The 21,516-nt window shown below is 34.1% G+C and overlaps 1 protein-coding gene across 2 annotated transcripts in view; it reads right to left on the reverse strand.

Moving 5' to 3' along the window:
- Positions 1–21,516, reverse strand: part of LOC149808445 (protein phosphatase 1 regulatory subunit 36-like) — a 141,494-nt gene that overhangs the window by 118,001 nt on the left and 1,977 nt on the right. For both annotated transcript variants that reach the window (XM_089977321.1, XM_089977311.1), the window contains exons 2-6: positions 20,290–20,354; positions 14,975–15,040; positions 12,905–13,035; positions 6,284–6,347; positions 1,527–1,628 (exon numbers count right to left, since the gene is read on the reverse strand). In XM_089977321.1, the coding sequence (XP_089833447.1) occupies positions 1,527–1,628; positions 6,284–6,347; positions 12,905–13,035; positions 14,975–15,040; positions 20,290–20,354 (428 nt within the window). The remainder of the gene's footprint in view (positions 1–1,526; positions 1,629–6,283; positions 6,348–12,904; positions 13,036–14,974; positions 15,041–20,289; positions 20,355–21,516) is intronic.

The raw sequence follows: 21,516 nt of genomic DNA on the forward strand, positions 1-21,516 counted from the left end.
CAAAGTGATATAATTCTGAACTCTTAACGTTATGGTAATTTACAGAATTATCTGGATGAACTACATCATTATGTTATCTGATGGAAATAAACTAGCCTATAGTGTATGCAATATGGTGCCATATTAGTATGGAAAGTCTGTTCAGCATGAAAAGTATAGGGGATGCCAGTATTAGTGCCACTCTGGTCACAGTCAGGTTAGAAATTATAAATCAATGATTCAATTAACTTAGTTCTGTGCACTTTTTATCACATTAAATGTTTTTGTGATTGAAATCGGTAGGGGGGTACAAACATACAGGATGAATAGTCAGACTATAGTAAAAAGAAAACTGTTAAGGCACAAAAAATGAATTTGGACTTAAATCTCCAAATTAACAATCATAATCCGACTAACTCAATCATCCTGAGACCTGGCATGTATGTAACAATACAAAGAATGAGAAAATCCTGACATTTCTTGTGATTCAAACCCTTCCAACAGCAAAGTAATGGAAGATCCAAATTCATGATATTTGCGTACAAATTCAAATTTTGATCTCAGAGAGTTTCATGACTACAAGTACTTGTGCTTGAATGAACTTAAACTGTTTTCCAAACAGGAAGTCTAACTGTCTGCAAAAAAGTATATTAGCTAACCACTGCTATTTGGTTCTGATTTTAGAGAACAATCTTTTGATGCTTTGAACAAGTATCTAATAAGAATAGAGGGTGAGGGAAATGAATGACACCTTGTATCAGTGATTTTGGTCTCACAACATACATTTAATATAGCAAGGATTATACTGGCATAGCTTAAATGGATAGGAGCAACTAATCATGCCACAGTGCGTTCAAAGTGAACAAGACGAAAAATCTTTTCTTTTTGCCAGATTAAACCCTGTGGAGGCCCATTGGCAGTCAAAATCTTGGGGCCCCCCTCACAAATTATCTACTAATACATTTGATAATATTATTTTGATCCATTTTCACAGGGCCCCTAAAAGGCGTGGGGCCCATAGGTGGGTGCCTACTCTGCCTATCTGGTAATCTGGCACTGTCTTTTTATCACATAATCTTCATAAATGCCATAACCTTTTTATTGCAAAAAATATGTCACACTAACATACAGCACTCAGCAACATCAATTAGCTAACTGACTGAAAAATGCAAAGTCTATGCAGTAATGTGATACCAGGATCCGTTGTTGTGGCTTTAACATCATTTGTTAGCACACACCAGACAACATAAGGTATCCTGTAAAAATGGTGGAAGAAGAACCCAGGAAAACAATAGCAAGAACTAAATACCCACATTGTCCAAACCACAAACTCAAACCCATGAAGGCAGAGTTGAGATGGCAGTGATATGTAATGGCAAACCACCCTGGGCCCCATGTTATGTGTTACTAGTATCTCAAACTAATGTGTTCATTATAAAAAATGTATGAATCTTGTTGACTAATAGAATTCATACTAGCTGCATGCAGTTTGTGTAATAGTACATGACTCAATTCATGACTTTTGCAAGAATAAATATATGACTTACATGTAAGTGGAAATGTTCAGCTTGTGCTCTGCATGAAGCTTTTCAAAGAAACAATGGAAGTAGCTCAACAGGTGAAGCAGGAAGTTGTTAAACTCGGGGGTGCTGCAACAAGTAAGAAACAAAACCTCAAAACTTCCAGTTAAGACAGAAGGATACATAGACTTATTCGAAGATGTAAAATGTGACTACAAAGAAAACCAATCAACAGTTACATAACTCACCTCTGCTTTAACTATTTTTCACTTAGTTCCAATTACCTGGGCCTTCTGAGTAGGGTAAAATCTATATAGGTGTAACATGGATTATTAAATGTGATCATAAACACAAATACTTAAATCATGTTAGTAAAACAAAATGTAGGTCACAATTACCTTCTATGGTTTTAAGGACATGGTAGTAACAGAAATGCAGCCTATTAACAAGTTTCATAACTGGAACAAAAACAGCTGCCAAGAAACAAACTTTTAATACACAATTTGAACAAAGTCACTTGTCAAGATGCATCCACTTATCAGGTTTTATGATTGTAAGTAAAATAGTATCTATGCATAAAATATGCCAAAATCTTGTCTAGTCATTAGCTAAATGCAAACTAAAGAGATAATATATGAAATATAGATCACTATAAGCCTCTTTGTTATAAGAGTGTGGTTGTAACAGAGATACAAATGATTACAAGAAAAACAATCTCGAGAAATGAACATCAAGCACAAAATTTAATGCAAGTCAGTGAAGCATAAAATATAATTCAAATAGACCTACCAGTGAAATGAGAGGGTAATGCTCACAATGATAAATCCTCAAGTTTGATGATTTTAGTATATGATATTATGCCATGCCAAATATTGTCATGACATATCTAAATGCAACAACTTAACCTAAGCTGGTATAAAGCTAAATATAGGTCACTGTGATTATTTCTTGGTTGTTGTTGTTGTTGTTCTAGGGTTTAACGCCATTTTTCAGCACAAGATAGGCTATACATGGCGGCCAGTATAACTGGTGGAGGAAGAACCCTGGAAAACCCAGGGAAGAACCACCGACCCACGAGAAGCTACCGGCAGGCTTTCCCACGTACCAACATTAGCCGAGCCTTGGACTCGAACCCACGCAGACAGAGGTGAGATGGCAGTGATCCGTAATGGAGAGCGCTTTAGACCACTCGGCCACTTGGGGCCCCAATTATTTCTTGGTACGGGTGTAGTACTAAAAGTGATGCTTACAATCATCTAGTTCATGGAGTACATCTAGAGGAGTAAAAATGTCAAATTGAACCAAAGATAGTGAAATATGGAATTTGAAGCATAGTGACCTTCTTTTAAGATGAGAGTATGGTACTTATCAAGATGCACCCTCCTACCAAATTTAATGATTCCAGGTATAAAGCTAATATACTGAACACAAAACTACAATGTGGTCATGAGAAACATATGCTAATAAAATGTTAAAATGTAGGTCACAATCACCTTCTTTTGTTGCACAACTGTGATACTAATAAAGGTTCATACAATCACTTATTATCATTCTGGCATAAACAGTACTTGTGACTGAAACCAAGGCAGTGAAGCATCAAATATGGGTCACAGTGACCTATTTCTGTCATGAGGGTGTAATAATCATGAAGATACATACCTTCACCCCTCACCAAATTTTGTGAATTGTAGCTCAACAGTATGTATACAGGTGCTAAACAACCAATTTGGTTTTGAGATAAATCTCAAAAACATAACCTAAGCCAGGAATACCTTAAATCAGGTCACAGCGGCATTTTTGTGTGGCATGGGTATGTTATTAATAAAGATTAAAACGACCATCTAGTTTGATGATCCTAACATGAACATAGCTTAAAAACTTGACTTAAAACACAAAAGTTAAACAAAGTCAGTATAGCATGAAATATAAGTCTCAGTGACCTACATTAGTTGTGAGGGTGTTGTATTCATCAAGATGCACTCATTCGCATGTGCTTTTGAATCTTCATATAACAGTATATATACAGGATGCAAAATATCTAGATGGTCATGAGCTAAATGCAAAAATTTAACCTATGCCAGTAAAATGTGACATGTAGGTCACAGTGACCTTCCTTTGTGGTACAGGTGTTGTGCTAATAGAGATACAAATAATCGTAGAACTGGATGATTCTGTGATAACAGAATTTAAGAAATAAAAGTAAACTACAAAAATCAGTCAACTGAAACATGGGTTCAATAACCTAGAATTGTGATCAGGACATAGCACTTATCAAGATACATCCACTCTCCCAGTTTCATGATTTCTGGTAAAACAATACTATACTATGCATGAACAGCTAAAGACACATACACAACCAAGAATACACAACTAATTTACATGTTTGTACCAATTTAGCCCCTCAGCCCCCTCCCCTGGAGGTAAGTGCTATGAAATGTACTCAAAACTGCTGCCTATGACCTAGGAAGAAAGAATGGTTGACATTTCATTAGGGTGTACATGATGACACCGACAATGGCACTAACACCAGCGGCAGTACCCCAGCTTACCTCTTTTTTGTAGATGTGAGCTCAAACCATCCTAATATCTCAAAATAAAGACAGAAGAATATTTAGTTTTTGAGAAAGTTCTTAAGCTCAGGAGTGCAGCAACAACAAAGGAAAAAAATAAAACAAACAAAAAATTTCAGTCAAGGATATGTAGACTTACATCTACCATGACTAATCAAGTGACAACTTGCTTCTTTGAGGACTTGTCAAAGCATTCTCACTTCAAAAAATATCCATCAGAAAAATGGCTTGTATTTTTAGGGAATGAATTCAACAGTAGTTAGGTGTAATGGTATCTAGGTACAACACCTTTATAAGCACCTTCTTTCTTCCATAGTCATGACTACCTTTAATCTTCCAATATTAATGACTGCCTTTTATCCTCTATATTAATGACTTCCTTCTTCCCTCAATTTTAATGACTAACTTCCTCTATCCATCTTAATGACTACCTTCTTCCTCCATCTTAATGACTACCTTCTTCCTTCCATCTTAACAACTACAATCTTCCATCCATCTTAATGACTACCTTCTTCCTCCATCTTAATGACTACTTTCTTCCTTCCATCTTAACAACTACAATCTTCCATCCATCTTAATGACTAACTTCTTCCCTCCATCTTAATGACTACATTTTTCCCTCCATCCTAATGACTACCTTCTTCCTCCATCTTAAAGACTACAATCTTCCATCCATCTTAATGACTAACTTCTTCCCTCCTTCTTAATGACTACAATTTTCCCTCCATCTTAATGACTACCTTCTTCCCTCCATCTTAATGACTACATTCTTCCATCCATCTTAATGACTACCTTCCTCCCTCCTTCTTAATGACTACATTTTTCCCTCCATCTTAATGACTACCTTCTTCCCTCCATCTTAATGACTACCTTCTTCCTTTCATCTTAATGACTACCTTCTTCCCTCCATCTTAATGACTACCTTCTTCCCTCCATCTTAATGACTACCTTCTTCCTTTCATCTTAATGACTACCTTCTTCCCTCCATCCTAATGACTTCCTTCTTCCTTTCATTTTAATGACTACCTTATTCCCTCCATCTTAATGACTACCTTTTTCCCTTCATCTTAATGACTTCCTTCTTCCTTTCATCTTAATGACTACCTTCTTCCCTCCATCTTAATGACTAACTTTTTCCTTTCATCTTAATGACTACCTTCTTCCCTCCATCTTAATGACTACCTTTTTCCCTCCATTGTAATGACTATCTTTTTCCCTCCAGCTTAGTGACTACATTCTTCCCTTCATCATAATGATTACCTTCTTCACTCCATCTTAATGACTTCCTTGTTCCCTCCATCTTAATGACTACCTTTTTCCCTTCATCTTAATGACTACTTTCTTCCCTTCATCTTAATGACTACCTTCCTCCCTCCTTCTTAATGACTACCTTCTTCCCTCCATCTTAATGACTACCTTCTTCCCTCCATCTTAATGACTACCTTCTTTCCTCCATCTTAATGACTAACTTCCTCCATCATTCTTAATGACTACCTTCTTCCTTCCATTGTAATGACTGCCTTTTATCCTCCATCTTAATGGGCACTTCCTTCTACCCTCCATTTCAATGAGAACCTTCTTCCCTCAATCTTAGTGACCAACTTCTGCCTTCCATTTTAATGAGGACCTTCTTCCCGCCATTTTAATGTGGCATTCTGCATCCTCCCTTCTTAATGAGCACATTCTGACTTCTATCTTAATGAGTACCCTCTTTCCCCATTTATTTTGTTAATGGTACACTAAGTTAAAGTTGTTTGAACTTCATAAAAATGGTGTGATTAAAAAGTTTAAATTTCTGAGACAAGGAGGGGAAAAAAGAAATGTTTCCAAGTATTTTTCTTTTTTTAAATCACAAATTGACCTGATAAACCCACATGACTTCAATAAGTATCATTTAGTAAAGTAGCTGAAACACATAACTGGGTAAAAGATTTGCTGACTAAGTGACCAGTAATGAAATTGTATGTTAGCATATTTTGGAGACTAAGTGTCTGTTCGTTCAATCAAGTGTTATGTTTGGAGCTTCTGTACCAGTTCATTCCAGTCTTTTAGGCATCATTTTAATAATAATCAAAATGGGCTGGACTGTCTGCAAATTAAATTACAGTATAAATGGATGTATCCATTAACAGTACATGGCAAAAATCACCATAAAAAGACCCAGTTAAATTCATGAAAATTAGTTCTGATCTGGAACACAATCTGACAACTCACTCAAACAGAATTTCAAATGTTGGGGCTATCCCTTCCATCTCAGACACCAGGTTCAGGGCCACAGCTGAAATAATATAAAACAAACTTCAGATATTGCAATTATAAATCCAATGTGATTTTAAACATATGATATGCATTCTTTATCTGTAAGAGTATAAGTGACGATGCTGCATCAAGCATTGATTAATGTTAAAATGCTTGTAAGAGTATCAAATACTGTAGCATCATGCACTGCATAATGTTAAAATGACTGTAAGAGTATCAAATACTGTAGCATCATGCACTGATTAATGTTAAAATGACCGTAACAGTATAAAACACTGTAGCATCATGCATTGATTAATGTTAAAATGCCTGTAAGAGTATGAAACACTAGCATCATGCATTGATTACTGTTAAAATGCCTGTAAGAGTATGAAACACTAGCATCATACATTGATTAATGTTAAAATGCCTGTAAGAGTATGAAACACTAGCATCATGCATTGATTACTGTTAAAATGCCTGTAAGAGTATGAAACACTAGCATCATACATTGATTAATGTTAAAATGCCTGTAAGAGTATGAAACACTAGCATCATGCATTGATTAATGTTAAAATGCCTGTAAGAGTATGAAACACTAGCATCATGCACTGATTAATGTTAAAATGCCTGTAAGAGTATGAAACACTTGCATCATGCACTGATTAATGTTAAAATGCTTGTAAGAGTATGAAACACTAGCATCATGCATTGATTAATGTTAAAATGCCTGTAAGAGTATGAAACACTAGCATCATGCACTGATTAATGTTAAAATGCCTGTAAGAGTATGAAACACTAGCATCATGCACTGATTAATGTTAAAATGACTGTAGAGTATAAAACACTGTAGCATCATGCATTGATTATTGTTAAAATGACTGTAGACTATAAAACACTGTAGCATCATGCATTGATTAATGTTAAAATGCCTGTAAGAGTATGAAACACTAGCATCATGCATTGATTAATGTTAAAATGCTTGTAAGAGTATGAAACACTGTAGCATCATGCATTGATTCATGTTAAAATGTCTGAAAGAGTATGAAACACTAGCATCATGCATGGATTAATGCTAAAATGCCTGTAAGAGTATGAAACACTGTAGCATCATGCATTGATTAATGTTTAAATGCTTGTAAGAGTATGAAACACTAGCACCATGCATTGATTAATGTTAAAATGCCTGTAAGAGTATGAAACACTAGCATCATGCACTGATTAATGTTAAAATGACTGTAGAGTATGAAACACTGTAGCATCATGCATTGATTAATGTTAAAATGCCTGTAAGAGTATGAAACACTAGCATCATGCATTGATTAATGTTAAAATGCCTGTAGAGTATGAAACACTGTAGCATCATGCATTGATTAATGTTAAAATGCCCGTAAGAGTATGAAACACTAGCATCACGCACTGAGTAATGTTAAAATGCCTGTAGAGTATGAAACACTGTAGCTTCATGCATTGATTATTGTTAAAATGACTGTAGAGTATAAAACACTGTAGCATCATGCACTGATTAATGTTAAAATGCCTGTAAGAGTATGAAACACTAGCATCATGCACTGATTAATGTTAAAATGCCTGTAAGAGTATGAAACACTAGCATCATGCACTGATTAATGTTAAAATGCCTGTAAGAGTATGAAACACTAGCATCATGCACTGATTAATGTTAAAATGCCTGTAAGAGTATGAAACACTGTAGCATCATGCATTGATTATTGTTAAAATGCCTGTAAGAGTATGAAACACTAGCATCATGCACTGAGTAATGTTAAAATGCCTGTAGAGTATGAAACACTGTAGCTTCATGCATTGATTATTGTTAAAATGACTGTAAGAGTATGAAACACTAGCATCATGCACTGAGTAATGTTAAAATGCCTGTAGAGTATGAAACACTGTAGCTTCATGCATTGATTATTGTTAAAATGACTGTAGACTATAAAACACTGTAGCATCATGCATTGATTAATGTTAAAATGCCTGTAAGAGTATGAAACACTAGCATCATACATTGATTAATGTTAAAATGCCTGTAGAGTATGAAACACTGTAGCATCATGCATTGATTATTGTTAAAATGACTGTAGACTATAAAACACTGTAGCATCATGCATTGATTAATGTTAAAATGACTGTAAGAGTATGAAACACTAGCATCATGCACTGAGTAATGTTAAAATGCCTGTAGAGTATGAAACACTGTAGCTTCATGCATTGATTATTGTTAAAATGACTGTAGACTATAAAACACTGTAGCATCATGCATTGATTAATGTTAAAATGCCTGTAAGAGTATGAAACACTAGCATCATGCATTGATTAATGTTAAAATGCCTGTAGAGTATGAAACACTGTAGCATCATGCATTGATTAATGTTAAAATGCCCGTAAGAGTATGAAACACTAGCATCACGCACTGAGTAATGTTAAAATGCCTGTAGAGTATGAAACACTGTAGCTTCATGCATTGATTATTGTTAAAATGACTGTAGAGTATAAAACACTGTAGCATCATGCACTGATTAATGTTAAAATGCCTGTAAGAGTATGAAACACTAGCATCATGCACTGATTAATGTTAAAATGCCTGTAAGAGTATGAAACACTAGCATCATGCACTGATTAATGTTAAAATGCCTGTAAGAGTATGAAACACTAGCATCATGCACTGATTAATGTTAAAATGCCTGTAAGAGTATGAAACACTGTAGCATCATGCATTGATTATTGTTAAAATGCCTGTAAGAGTATGAAACACTAGCATCATGCACTGAGTAATGTTAAAATGCCTGTAGAGTATGAAACACTGTAGCTTCATGCATTGATTATTGTTAAAATGACTGTAAGAGTATGAAACACTAGCATCATGCACTGAGTAATGTTAAAATGCCTGTAGAGTATGAAACACTGTAGCTTCATGCATTGATTATTGTTAAAATGACTGTAGACTATAAAACACTGTAGCATCATGCATTGATTAATGTTAAAATGCCTGTAAGAGTATGAAACACTAGCATCATGCACTGATTAATGTTAAAATGCCTGTAAGAGTATGAAACACTAGCATCATGCACTGATTAATGTTAAAATGCTTGTAAGAGTATGAAACACTAGCATCATGCACTGATTAATGTTAAAATGCTTGTAAGAGTATGAAACACTGTAGCATCATGCATTGATTCATGTTAAAATGTCTGAAAGAGTATGAAACACTAGCATCATGCATGGATTAATGCTAAAATGCCTGTAAGAGTATGAAACACTGTAGCATCATGCATTGATTAATGTTTAAATGCTTGTAAGAGTATGAAACACTAGCACCATGCATTGATTAATGTTAAAATGCCTGTAAGAGTATGAAACACTAGCATCATGCACTGATTAATGTTAAAATGACTGTAGAGTATGAAACACTGTAGCATCATGCATTGATTAATGTTAAAATGACTGTAGAGTATAAAACACTGTAGCATCATGCATTGATTATTGTTAAAATGACTGTAGACTATAAAACACTGTAGCATCATGCATTGATTAATGTTAAAATGCCTGTAAGAGTATGAAACACTAGCATCATGCATTGATTAATGTTAAAATGCCTGTAAGAGTATGAAACACTAGCATCATGCACTGATTAATGTTAAAATGCCTGTAAGAGTATGAAACACTAGCATCATGCATTGATTAATGTTAAAATGCCTGTAGAGTATGAAACACTGTAGCATCATGCATTGATTAATGTTAAAATGCCCGTAAGAGTATGAAACACTAGCATCACGCACTGAGTAATGTTAAAATGCCTGTAGAGTATGAAACACTGTAGCTTCATGCATTGATTATTGTTAAAATGACTGTAGAGTATAAAACACTGCAGCATCATGCACTGATTAATGTTAAAATGCCTGTAAGAGTATGAAACACTAGCATCATGCATGGATTAACGCTAAAATGCCAGTAAGAGTATGAAACACTAGCATCATGCACTGAGTAATGTTAAAATGCCTGTAGAGTATGAAGCACTGTAGCTTCATGCATTGATTATTGTTAAAATGCCTGTAAGAGTATGAAACACTAGCATCATGCACTGATTAATGTTAAAATGCCTGTAAGAGTATGAAACACTGTAGCTTCATGCATTGATTATTGTTAAAATGACTGTAGAGTATAAAACACTGTAGCATCATGCATTGATTAATGTTAAAATGCCTGTAAGAGTATGAAACACTAGCATCATGCATGGATTAATGCTAAAATGCCAGTAAGAGTATGAAACACTAGCATCATGCACTGATTAATGTTAAAATGCCTGTAAGAGTATGAAACACTAGCATCATGCACTGATTAATGTTAAAATGCTTGTAAGAGTATGAAACACTAGCATCATGCACTGATTAATGTTAAAATGCCTGTAAGAGTATGAAACACTAGCATCATGCACTGATTAATGTTAAAATGCCTGTAAGAGTATGAAACACTAGCATCATGCACTGATTAATGTTAAAATGCCTGTAAGAGTATGAAACACTAGCATCATGCACTGATTAATGTTAAAATGCCTGTAAGAGTATGAAACACTAGCATCATGCACTGATTAATGTTAAAATGCCTGTAGAGTATGAAGCACTGTAGCTTCATGCATTGATTATTGTTAAAATGCCTGTAAGAGTATGAAACACTAGCATCATGCACTGATTAATGTTAAAATGGATGTAAAAGAATGAGAGACACTGTGGCATCATGTATTGATTAAATTGTTAAAATGGCTGTAAGAATATGACAGACATTGTGGCATCATGCATTGATTAATGTTAAAATCCTTACAAGGATAACTGAGCTACTTTAACTTGTCTTTTTTCATTTACAAGTGTGGAAATAACAGAAAATTATGTGATTTCTAGGAAAGGGAATCAAAATTCATTTCCTCTACAGTCATTGCAATGCAATCTGATGACAGCTTGAATATATATATAGACATAAAACCAAATGGCACCATTAAGGCAGCATAAATGGTTAATTGTTTTTTGCCACCAAGGCACTAATGTACAAATAGTTTGTTTTTACTGCTACATAGTTGCATTCAAAATATGAAGAAAAATATTCAATGAATTGTATCCCCTGCCTACTGTGGTGAGGTCACCAGAAGTATACAGTGATGAAATCTGAATGTGACCCTTGTGGCAGAGATGTAGAGTTACTAGACAGACATGAAAAGTAACCCTGTTTCAAGTTTGCCTATATCATACAGGGCATAATAGTAAATGGGTAGAAATGGGGAAAAAATTGATCAGTAACATTGACCTTGAAGATAAAACCTTGACTATGATACATGTGAGGTCATTAAACAGAGAAACATAAGAGTTCTATGGTCCATTCCTGAACCTTAAATGGCTTTTAAGATATAATGCAGACACAAAAGCAAGCTTCAAATTTATAAGCTGTGACCTTGAAGACAGGATCCTAAATGTGGAATGCACCATGTCTTCTAGCAATGATATACAAGTATACCTCATTTCATTCATCTTTAACAGTTCATAAGTTATAGAATGAATGGGAAATGTTGCTAAAACATAAAACATTGACCTTGGCCTTGAAAATAGACCCTCTAAGTGGTGCACATTAAATATATAATTATTCATTCCTTGTTCTAAAATGACTGTAAACTGGAAATGAAATTATGCACAAAAAACTTGAAATACTTAACCATAACCTTTACCTTAATGACAGGACCTGCAATTAAGTATGTAAAACACATGCTAATGATGATGTACTTGCATACAAACTTTTGTCTCTTAATCTCAAATGGCTCTTAAGTTATAGATTACAAAGGACATTGTGGTGGAAAACTTAAAATACTGACCCACAACCTTAAACAGAGCCCCCAATCTGGTACACATGACACAATCTCATGAAGATGCGTAAGTATGCCAAGTTTCATCCCTACAGCTGATTGGGCTCTGATGTTACAAAGTGGAAAGGGAAGTGAAGGAAAACATTAAATATTTCTCTATGACCTGGACCTTAAAGGTATAACCCCAATGGTGGTGCAAAACACATCTTCTTATAATGATGTGTTAATATACCAAGATTCATACCTTAATTTAAAACTACCTCAAAAATAACTGAGAAGAATAGAAAGTGTGATCAAACATGAAAATATTGAACTTTGACCTTGAACATGAAAAAAGAATTCCCAATGTGGTACATATATACATGCTTGTTGACAGTGGGAACCTGTAATGACATGACCATCAAAACAAAAATGTAACATATCTGCTCAAGTATATATGTACTCATGTTGACCAATAAAGACTCAGACCACCAGTAGTTACATAATGTGTTAACGCCAAGTTCTATAATAATTGTTATACTTAGCAAATGTATCACTCCTATAGGACTTGTCAGAAAGAAATGAAACATGCATAATTAAGTACAGTACAACTTCATGACACATCAACATGGCACACCGGGTTCAAGACTTAAGTTAACTGTGCATTACAAAAAATGCAGCTTCAACTATTTCCTAAGATTACAGATTTAAATCCAAAAACTAACAGAAAATTTTATGACTCATTTTTTATTCACCTTTAATTTTGTCCAGCGTCACAAAGCTATGACTTTCTGATTGCTTCCCTGGCTTTGGAGACTTGGGTGGGTTCAATCGCTGCTGCCCTCTACCTTTCATTGCATTACTCTTACCCAAACCTGAGGCCACCCTGGAAAATATAATAACAATTCAACACTCTTCCAGGCTTTTCGATTTCCTTCATTTCCATGACAGGAATCAAGCATAAGCATACAAAAATGGAGGCCTGTATAGTGCAGCAGTAGCACATTTGCTTTGCAACTTCATGAACTTGGATTCAAGCTCTTGTTTCAGCATGTGCTGGTTGCCCATATAATGTTAGTCCTTTGTTTCCTACACTTTAGGCCAACAGGTCTAAACCATGACATGAATCTGATGCAAGTTGTTTAACAGACATGGAATAAATAGGTTATAAAGAAATAATTAAGTTCTGTTAAAAGAAGATGGCAAAAAATACTCTGAAAGAAAAATAAAATAAAAAACAAACAAAGCTGTTCAGATTTAAAGAGGTATGATTAAATACTGTATCAATCTTGAATATAAACAATTGAATGTAATGTTAAGCCAACCATGAAAACTTGAAATCCAAGATATTGTACCATATTAAAGTCTATTTCTACATTGTGGAGTAGGTATAACCTTCCAGTCTTTGAAAAAGCAATATTTAGCAAATTAAAATGATACTGAAAACTTAAGGACATAAAGTCAGTTATTTTGTGCAGGTAAATAAATTTCTATTTCAGACTGAGGTATGATTCATACCAGAAAACATCAAATGCATAAATTTCTTTACAATCTGCTAATTTTTAAAGTGATAATGGGTAAGTGTGGTTAACACTGCTATTTTTTAAAGTGATAATGGGTAAGTGTGGTTAACACTGCTATTTTTTAAAGTGATAATGGGTAAGTGTGGTTAACACTGGTGCAATGTTATAATTCACAAGCCCACTCCTTTAATCAATGAAAATGTTTGAAAATGATAACCTAATACCAGTAATACCCATAATAAATTTCAAAAACTTGCCCATAATGACTTGTACTCGTGGCTCTGATTCGTACTGGATTTTCCATTCTGCAGGCTATCATTGGGTAAAAATCATACTTCTATCTTTGGGTAAAAATTATACTTCCATCTTTGGGTAAAAGTCATACTTCTATCACTGGGTAAAAATCATACTTCTATCATTGGATACAAGTCATACTTCTATCATGGGTAAAAGTCATATTCTATCATTGGGTAAAAGTCATATTCTATCATTGGGTACAAGTCATACTTCTATCACTGAGTGAAAGTCATGCTTCTATCATTGGGTAAAAATCATACTTCTATCGATGGGTAAAAGTCAATACTTCTATCACTGAGTGAAAGTCATGCTTCTATCATTGGGTAAAAATCATACTTCTATCGATGGGTAAAAGTCATACTTCTATCATTGAGTAAAAGTCATACTTCTATCATTGGGTAAAAGTCATACTTCTATCATTGGGTAAAAGTCATACTTCTATCATTGAGTAAAAGTCATACTTCTATCATTGGGTAAAAGTCATACTTCTATCACTGGGTAAAAATCATACTTCTATCATTGGGTAAAAGTCATACTTCTATCATTGGGTAAAAGTCATACTTCTATCATTGGGTAAAAGTCATACTTCTATCATTGGGTAAAAGTCATACTTCTATCATTGGGTAAAAGTCATACTTCTATCATTGGGTAAAAGTCAATACTTCTATCACTGAGTGAAAGTCATGCTTCTATCATTGGGTAAAAATCATACTTCTATCGATGGGTAAAAGTCATACTTCTATCATTGAGTAAAAGTCATACTTCTAACTTGGCTAAATGTCATACCTTTAACTAAAACTGAAATTCACTTTCCTGTGTGAAAATATTGAACTCTTGTGTTGTCAAGGTTTACAGTCCTTGTTTTCATTTGATGAAGTAGTTTATAAGACATTTGTAAAGATAGATCTATGCATGTAGAAAGAGACTTTCAGAAATGGCAAATCTACAGTGTTCATGCTGTTTGCACTTAACTGCATGTTTTGCATCAGCCAACAAGTTACTTACCTGTCATTACGCTTTCCCTCCTTTGCACGCTTTCTCTTTTCTTGCTTGTCAGCATTAGGGTTATTACTGAAAATATTATGTCATGTGCATAAAAATTAATTACCTATTGTAGACAAAATGGGCGTCACATATCACATAAAATTATTTCCTGACGAACCTCCTTGCTGTTGTTGGATCTATAGAAAAATTGAACCTGCACAACTTATTCATCAGGTGTCTAAGATTCATGTTACATTGTTACCACGGTCACCAGGACCAAAGGTCACAGATACTAAAGCAAGATCCTGCACTATTTCAGGTCAAAATTTGAGGCATGTCAGATTAGTAAATCACTGTCCCTGATCTTGACATTACAAACCTGTATCCAGTATGTTACTTTGTGTTTGTTTTCTGCTTAGTAATTCTTTTTGTCATACACTTTGGAGATACTACGCAGCTAAGGTTTCCCGCAGGTCAATAAAGCAAACATAATAAAATGCACTTCTATCTGTATATTAGATATGGCCATAAGTCACTTACTTTTAGGTACAAGAAAAGAATAAGGTGGTCTTATTCATAACAAAGCAATATTACTGTATGAGTACAGAGAAAGAATTTGACATGCTTTGACATTTTCCTTTAGGTAGCACCAAAGAATTTCATATGATTGGTCATGGGGTAAATCTTTTTATTGAGGAGATATCCAGAGTTTATATATTTTTCTCCCACTGTTATTTATAGTGGTGTCAAGAATGCATGAGTTCAGGTTATGTGTACAAGGAGACAATTCTAGTACAGAAGTAAATTTGTGTTTGCCAGGTTAAAGATTAGGTTTGGACCTAAATTATACAGACTTGGCTGCCTGTTTTCTCCAAGTTCACATTTTAACTGTGTTTGGAAATTACAGAAGTGAATGATTTTTGTGAGAAATTGGTCCATTGATAATCCTCTTTCCTATTCATTAAAATAATATATGGGATTTGTCAGAGTCTTCTAGAAGAAATATTGATTTTCTTCAAAACAGGTGTCTCAGGGTCTGAAACTAAAGACGTTGAGGGATTTTCATATACTGCAGGGAGAGGTTGTTCATGTGAGAGATTTTCATGTGTAATCACAGCAGATAAGTTCTGCCATGCCATTACTAATTTGGCTGATCTATTCTCTGACAAGTGTGAAAATTTATACATATTTATGGTTATCAAGTTTCACTTTGGTGAAGGATATCTTCAAAGATAAGAAACCCTGTCCCTGCCCACAGCTGAAAGCTGTTTACCGCTCTCTCTACCTTATTCACCAGCTGATCAGGCCTCATGCTGCTTGTTTTGAAAAAAATAGTGGCGTCATGCTCATATATTTGATTAAGGGCAAAAATAAAGAGGAAGGTGGTTAAATTCAATATAAACAATAATAATATAGAATAAAAAACAATTTAATAAAGTAAATTCAGTTAAAGACATCATTATTAATTGCATAAATGTAAACACATATCCTATATCATTCAATCAGTTTTAAAGAAATTAACGGATGTCAAATTAAGCTTACAGTAGAACCCAATGTCACTCAACCATACATTTCTTGAGATCTAGATTTCTTCATGAGTGAAAATATTCTTTTTTTTTAATCATGTTGTAAATTTAAATCTCAACTAAAAGCAGTGACTCATTCAAAATACTGCAACTAAAGGTTCCTAAATTTATTTTATCCTAGTCTTCTTATCATCATGGATCCTCAACTTTTGCATTTCCATATATCAAAGAATTATCAGCATCAAGGCACACTACATACAATTACATTTTGAAAGATGTTTTACAAGACTAACGGAGGATTTTATTGCCAAGCCAAAACAGTTAGCCTTACATGATTGTACAATAAAAGTAATTAGTTAAGAAAATGACATTTATTTCAACAGTTTTGGCTGGCATTATGTAAGGGTAGAAGAATATATGAATTATATAGTCAGAAAATCCATTCTTGTCATTTTGTTGATGACAATCATGGAAGCAGGCATGCTATTACACATTATGCTGAATTAAAATATTTGCCCATATAATCTCCAGCCATTACAATGCCATGCACTATACTGCCACATTCTATTTTAACATATTTACCAATATAGTCTCCCACCCATTATAATGCCATGCACTATATTGCCACATGCTGAATTAACATATTTACCCATATAGTCTCCCACCCATTATAATGTCATGCACTATACTGCCACATGCTGAATTAACATATTTACCCATATAGTCTCCCACCCATTATAATGCCATGCACTATACTGCCATATGCTGAATTAACACATATACCCATATAGTCTCCCACCCATTATAATGCCATGCACTATACTGCCACATACTAAATTTACACATTTACCCATATAGTCTCCCACCCATTATAATGTCATGCAATATACTGCCACATGCTGAATTAACATATTTACCCATAGAGTCACCCACCCATTATAATGTCATGCACTATATTGCCATATGCTGAATTAACACATATACCCATATAGTCTCCCACCCATTATAATGCCATGCACTATACTGCCACATACTGAATTTACACATTTACCCATATAGTCTCCCACCCATTATAATGTCATGCAATATACTACCAAATGCTGAACTGACATATTTACCCATAGGGTCACCCACCCATTATAATGTCATGCACTATACTGCCACATGCTGAATTAACATATTTACCCATGGGGTCACACGCCTGTTATAATGTTGTGCACTATACTGCAACATGCTGAATTAACATATTTACCCATATAGTCTCCCACCTAATATAATGCCAAGCATTATACTACCACCCTTGCTTGTTGCCAACAAATTGCACAAAATGGAGTCCCTTATTTTATTATTTTAAAACTGAGTCTGTTCCTTGCATTCTTTCTAAAACTTGGAGTCAAACATATTCTGAATAAATAGAACAAATGTATAATTCCATTCAAAGGTTAAACACTGTTCATAATGATCCCTTTACCTGTATAATTCCATTCAAAGGTTGAACACTGTTCATAATGATCCCTTTACCTGTATAATACATTCAAAGGTTAAACACTGTTCATAATGATCCTTGTACCTGTATAATACATTCAAAGGTTAAACACTGTTCATAATGATTCCTTTTCCTGTACAATACATTCAAAGGTTAAACACTGTTCATAATGATCCCTTTACCTGTATAATACATTCAAAGGTTAAACAATGTTCATAATGATCCCTTTACCTGTATAATACATTCAAAGGTTAAACACTGTTCATAATGATCCCTTTACCTGTATAAAACATTCAAAGGTTAAACAATGTTCATAATGATCCCTTTACCTGTATAATACATTCAAAGGTTAAACACTGTTCATAATGATCCCCTTAACCTGTATAATACATTCAAAGGTTAAACACTGTTCATAATGATCCCTTTACCTGTATAATACATTCACCTTGAGTAGTTTTGCTTAAAAATCATATAAAAGTCAGAATTTATGACTTTCTATGTAGTGGTTACTGGGAGATGGACCCTGTGATAGAGACAAAGCAAACAAACTGGTTTGTAAAAAGTCATGATGACTTACTCTGGTAAGAAAGTTCTTCTCAGGTAGGACATAGGCATTAGATTTTTGACAGGAAAAGAAAACAATTCCTAAAGAGGCATTAGATGATCTCACTTGTCATAAATGTATGCTTTGCAGGCAAGACAAAAATGAATATGTTGAGACACTTGAGAACATGCAGCAATAGTCTTTTCTTTTAGACAATGCTCGCACATCTAATTTACTTTGATTTTATAATGCAAATAATGGCATAGGAAACATCGTTGTCCAAAAACACATCATAATCACCTTTAATCTCAACTATTTAATGCTAATGTAACTCCAAGATGCTGATGAGATGTAAAAAGTAAACATTTCATACTGGAAAATTAAAGATTTGAAAAATATTAAATTTCTAGATTTGTTACCAAAACACACTCCTCCTTTTGGAGAAGTTGAAATGTTTCTGAAGGTTATCTTTTAACACATATTGGATGAATAATGTCTCAAATGATACCCACTTTAAAAAGAATAATCTGCAAATAATTGGACTAAAAATATCTGACTATCAGCAATGTCATTAATATAAACAAGAAAAAGGAACAGATCTAGAACTGATCCCTGGGTCTAAAAATGGACCTAGGACTGATCCCTTGGTCTAAAAATGGACCTAGGACTGATCCCTTGGTCTAAAATGGACCTAGGACTGATCCCTTGGTCTAAAAATGGACCTAGGACTGATCCCTGGGTCTAAAAATGGACCTAGGACTGATCCCTGGGTCTAAAAATGGACCTAGGACTGATCCCTTGGTCTAAAAATGGACCTAGGACTGATCCCTTGGTCTAAAAATGGACCTAGGACTGATCCCTTGGTCTAAAAATGGACCTAGGACTGATCCCTTGGTCTAAAAATGGACCTAGGACTGATCCCTGGGTCTAAAAATGGACCTAGGACTGATCCCTTGGTCTAAAAATGGACCTAGGACTGATCCCTTGGTCTAAAAATGGACCTAGGACTGATCCCTTGGTCACACATGGTTGTATTGAGTTGTATTAATAATGTATTACTCAATCCATGCCAATAAATTCCTGTCAATCTTATAACTTCTTCATTTCACTAGTAATCCTCTAGGCAATGTTCTTCTGAAGGTCTTAGATATATCACAAAAAAACTTCTGAAGGATTTAGGGATTTTTCTGAGAGATATTGTATCTATCTATCACAATGCAAACAGTATCATACATGTCTAACTGCTGAAATGTGCTTGCGTGACCATGTTTACAGAGATTGAAATCTGAACAAATATATTTCAGGCAAAATTATTCAGCAAAGAATGTACAATATATACAATCTCATGGATGCAGGAGATATAACAAAAATGCTGGAGAATTCTCTAAAAGAACAAATCAACCACCAAAGGCTTTTTTAAACTGTAAACATATTTTTATAAAGGGAAACTAAAAATACTCAACATAAGACATAAGTAGATATGTTTCTGATATCAAATCCATCCATTTTGAAGCCAAACAAGCAGCAAATTACCCCTACATATTTTAAATATTGTTTCATATGACATTATTTGCTCCCATATGTACAAGGCTGGATATCTTATCTGAAAAGTGCTGGAGATTAGTCAAAACTAGAGAACAAATGCTGGAGATATAACATGTATGTGTAAATGAAATATTTAATGTGTACCTTCAAATTGTATTACAAAGTTTGAAATGATTTGTTCTATACTAAGTAATATTTACTTCAAGATCAAGTTCTATCGTAACATAAGAATTACCTCACAAACTCCAGATAACCTTTTCCACTGCTGTCTTCTTTCCAAACAAATTTACCTGACATAGGCTAAAAAGAAATAAATAATGTAGTTCTGTTAAAAAATAAATTGGTTTGTAATGGTGTTGACAAACAGCAATAATAGATTATAAGTTTTCACGAGGATAAAAAAGTAATATTTCAGTCAGATTAAAGGAATAGAAAGAGAACATGGGTTCTGTAGAATGCATTGTCTTGCCTGCAATTATTTTAGGAGTTATCATAGACTTACCTATAAAAAAACAATGTTTACACTAGTTGGTGCAGATACTGCTACCACCATAGAAGATGGTATCATGCTCACTATGTCTCAAATTCATCTCTGAATAAGGTGAGAAAAACAAAATTGAATACCTGGTAAATGGAGACTAATATATACATGTATATCATATGTAATCAAACATTCTATGCATTTCTCATGTCCTGAGTTCGATCCAAGAAGTCAACACATTTATAAGCTACTTGGTCAGGCACCTACCTCCGCATGTAGTTAAATAATAATAGAACTGTAATAATTGGGGACCAGTCAAGCGAAAATTACTCATTGGAAGTACTTATATTTACATAAGCCTTAACAAGATAAATAAACTGTCAGTGTGTTTCTGAGTGTGATTTTTAAGGTAAATTGAAAAGAAACAAGAAACTCTTGACCAAAAGGTTGCTCTCCAAAATGGTTTGTAGTATTAAAAAGTATTCACAAAGTGCAGAGAATAAAATTATTAATGAAGAGCAATCTGTTTGTGACAAATCTTGCAACTTGCTTTTTTGAATCATTTTAATTGGACTACCATATATATTCATTTAAGTCCAACTGTAACCAATATAGACCCTGATATGCCATAGCATAGTGCTAAATGTTATAAGCTATAGTTGGGTCTATATTTTTGCAGTTATATCTGACTTAGAAGCCAGTATTGCAGCATAGTACTCAAGGTCCATTTTCAACAATAAGTGAACTACATATTGGTTTTAGATTGCATACTAAACTGATTAAGTTTCTATCAAGGGAGCTATTTGTATTCTTGCTTCCATGGTCAGATTATATATATATATATATATATATATATATATATATATATATATATATATATATATATATATATATATATATATATATATATATTCCTTTTCTGGAAGTGTTTTCTGACAGAAGACAATGACCATTAAGAGTCTAGTTAAATGTTACATTATA

Source organism: Sinohyriopsis cumingii, chromosome 1, assembly GCF_028554795.1.
Source record: "Sinohyriopsis cumingii isolate HCF-2022 chromosome 1, ASM2855479v2, whole genome shotgun sequence".
Lineage (NCBI taxonomy): Eukaryota > Metazoa > Mollusca > Bivalvia > Unionida > Unionidae > Sinohyriopsis > Sinohyriopsis cumingii.